At 57.5% G+C, this 3,553-nt stretch overlaps 1 protein-coding gene across 1 annotated transcript; it reads left to right on the forward strand.

Moving 5' to 3' along the window:
* Positions 1-702: 702 nt before the first annotated feature.
* On the forward strand, positions 703-3,232 carry HMCES (5-hydroxymethylcytosine (hmC) binding, ES cell-specific; the record flags this gene model as incomplete). Its single annotated transcript, XM_010142361.1, is given in 5 exon segments — positions 703-846; positions 1,189-1,310; positions 1,800-1,961; positions 2,429-2,621; positions 3,026-3,232. Coding segments are annotated over 5 exon segments (828 nt in total), but the record flags the coding sequence as incomplete, so codon positions are not given.
* Between the last annotated feature and the right edge of the window lie 321 nt (positions 3,233-3,553).

Genomic DNA, 3,553 nt, shown 5'->3' on the forward strand with positions numbered 1-3,553 from the left:
TATATCTACGGCAGCTCTTGGGGAACAGAAGTCCCCGGAGCCTCGCTCGCCCCAGCTGTGCTCTGCCTGGGGCTTGCACCTCTGGGAAGAAAGCGAGAGTGTCCTGGGGGAGAAGTGAAAGGCACAAGCCGTTTCCATTGTCCAAAGGCAGGTGATATGCAAAGCATGAGGAGTGAAAGTGAAACGAGTCCGCAGAAATCACGGTTTTAAGATGGAGGTGAGGCTGACACCCTGCAGGGTGCTGGCTGTGAAGAGGGGAGTTGTGAGGACCTTCACACCAGCCCGACAGGACGGTTCTCTCCGGAGCTGGCGAGCTCATGGCACTTCCCATGGCAGAAAGACTGCGTTCTTTCCTCCAGAGGGTTGTTGGGCGAGCCTCACTGGGATGGTTATTTACTCCCGTGCTTTCTTGTGAAGGTTTTTTCTTACAGGAAGGACGCTAAGAATGTGCAGGGGGTTATAATTAGCGGCTGTTTCTGCATGGCCTGTGAGCGGTGTCCCTGCAGCAGAGCTGGGGCAGAGCTGGTGCTGGAGGGGCTGCAAGCCCCAGCTCAGCTCTCGGCGGAGACACCGGCCTGTTTGCCCGTTGCAGGGGGAGAAGTCCCTTCCGCAGGGCTCAGCAAAGCCCCTCTCGAGCAGCGGGGATGCTCCTGGTCCCTGCGGTGTGGCTCTCACCCGAGGTGTTTCTGTCGTGTTTGAAAGGATGCTGACTCCTCCGAGCGGGTGCTCATGGACATGCGCTGGGGCTTGGTTCCTTCCTGGTTCAAGAAGGATGATCCCTCCAAACTGCAGTTCAACACCTCCAACTGCCGCAGTGACACCATGCTGAAGAAGTCCTCCTACAAGGTGAGTTGCTGCTGTCTTTGTGTCCAGCTTGAAGAGAACTTGTGGTCAGCAGAGCCAGGGCTGAAACGTCTCCCCAGAGGGTACCGCTCCCCCTTCGCCTGCTGCATGGGGGAGTGAGTCCCTGAAGGGGGCAGATTTTATTAAAATAGACGAACTGAAAAGGTTGTTGCTGGTGAAGCTCACCTGTCATCACACGCTGCTCGTGGTGTTTGTGCACCCCACAGGGCAGTTCAGGGGAGCCCCAAGGGGGAAGTGAGTGGGCTGGGGGGGTCCCGGCAGGCCCCGTTCTCCCTCGCGGGCTGCAGAAGGCTGCTGCTGACACTTGTACTTTCTCTCCCCCAGGGTGCTCTCCTCAAGGGCAAGCGCTGTGTGGTCCTGGCAGATGGCTTCTACGAGTGGCAGCAGCAGAGCGGGGGGGAGCAGCCGGATTTCATTTTCTTTTCCCAGAACATCTGAGCCCCCGCTTGCCCCCAGCTGCCCTGGGGAAAGCCCCCTTCCCTCCAGCTGTGCCCACCTCCAGGGGTCTCTGCTTTCCAGCAGGGCTCTGTTCTGTGGCTGGCTCAGAGCTCCACCATCCTCTGACCTCTGTGGCCAGCGGTCCCTGCCGCTGTGGTCCCCTGACTGTAAACAGCGCCGCAGTGCCCCCGCCGTCCCCGACGTCACGCTCACTGCTCCCCACATACCAGATATTTGCATGGGGGGGTGATGTGTCTCACAGGGGACTGAGCTGGGAGTTTCGCTACCTCTTTCCTCCAGCTGAGCTGGTAGCCAGGATATTCAGAAGGGGAGGAAGGTACTGGCTTTGCTGTGGCAAAATGAGGCAACCTCTCCTGGAGTTACCTCAAATTAGTAGAAGAGCTCCTGGAAAGCCCTCACATTAGATCAGTTCATGACTTAGATCAGAGTTGCTGACCTGCCGTGGCATGGCAAGACGATGGGGCCTCTCTCCTGCAGAATGAGGGGAAGGAGAGCGACGAGGAATGGAAAGGATGGAGGTTGCTCACCATGGCTGGGATTTTTGACTGCTGGGAGCCGCCGGCAGGAGGAGAAAAGCTGTACACTTACACCATCATCACCGTGGATGCCTCCAAGGATGTGAGCTTCATCCATCACAGGCAAGTGAGAGCAGTCAAGGGGTCTGCAGGGTGGTGGGGGTGGTGAGCGAGGAAAGCTGTGCCTTTAAACACCAATCTGGCAGCATGCAGGCAGGGCGTCCTGCCTCCTCCTGATGCCCTGGGAGAAAAATGCTACAGCATTACCGGCTCATTTCGGGTCACCGGCTCATGCCCTTCCCATAAATCACCATCTCTGTGCCCCGCGGGTGGCAGCCGGAGTTGGATCACTCTCCAGAGCTGGATAGCTCTCTGCCTGACCAGGGCCTGGCAGTCAACCCCTCTGCCTCTTCCAGCAAAGCAGCTACCTGAGCAAAGCAAATCTGCGCTCTGCCTTGTGGAAGAGTATCCTGCTGCCTCGGCTTCCCGTTTCCCCTGAGCTGCTCACTGCTAGCTTACACGCCTGGCTTTTGCCACCCCGCTCTGCCGCATCAGCGCTGGGCTTTTGCTCTCACTGTGTTGTCCCCTAGGATGCCAGCAATCCTGGATGGGGATGAGGCCATCAGGAAGTGGCTGGACTTTGCTGAAGTGCCGACCCAAGAAGCAGTTAAACTTATCCAGCCCACAGAGAATATTGTTTTCCACCCAGTGTCCACCTTTGTCAACAGCGTGCGCAACAACGCGCCCGAGTGTCTCGCACCCATCGAGCTGGGAGTCACGAAGGTGAGTCCGGGCAGGAGCTTGGCAGGGGAGAGCTTGGCTGTGGTGATGTCCCTGAGCAGAGATGGTGCTGCCAGGCTGCAGGAGGGGCGGCAGCAGGCAGTGTCTGCAGGACACGCCTGTGCCTGACGCTGGAGTGCAGAGCCCCGAACAGATTCCCTTCCCTCCACCTCTGGAATTAATCTGTCACCCCATGCCAGGATTTCTCTGCCAAATTCCACGTGAAATGGGGCTTGGAACAACCCTGTTCCCAGCAGCCCAGGGAACCTCCTGCCGATGAGCCTGATTGCAGGCAGGGCTGTTGCTCCAGCCTCCGCACCGCACTTTGGAGCAGCTCTTGCAGTCGGCTGCCTGCCCTGCTCTTGCCATGCTTCTGACTTCTCTCACGCTGTCTTTTGTCTCTCCAGGAGGTCAAAGCCACCCCAAGCAGCAAAGTGATGCTGGGCTGGTTAAAAAACTCCCAGGAGGACTCTCCCCAGAAGAAAGAAAATGATTTGCCGAGGTGGACAAGTCAGTTCATCCACAGCCCTTCGCCCAAGAAGAGCAGCGCCAGTGTCCTGCAGCAGTGGCTGGGGAAGGAGGGAGAGCCAGCTGCGAAGAAGCGCAAGGCTTAGGCACCAGCTGGGATGGCTGGCCATCCTTTCTCCTCCTGGTTTTCCTAAGCAAAACGAGGAACGGTTTTTTGGAAGGCTTTGTGGTGTCGTGTCAAGATTCTCCAAGTCTCTCAGGTGTTGATCTGATGCTCTAGGTTGTTGTCTCTGTACTTCATGCTTTGTTAAAGGTTGGTTTTGTCTTTAAAGGTCTTGGCTTTGTCTCATGCTGGCGGGAGTGAATAAAACCTGCCGGCCTCCCTCCCTGCCGGGCCCTTGTACCAAGTGAAGATAAAGCCCTGAGAAGCATCTCAGCCTGCAGGGAAGGAGTAGCTTCTGCCTCCT

Source organism: Buceros rhinoceros, unplaced genomic scaffold (genome assembly GCF_000710305.1).
Source record: "Buceros rhinoceros silvestris isolate BGI_N320 unplaced genomic scaffold, ASM71030v1 scaffold21560, whole genome shotgun sequence".
Taxonomy (NCBI): Eukaryota; Metazoa; Chordata; class Aves; order Bucerotiformes; family Bucerotidae; genus Buceros; species Buceros rhinoceros.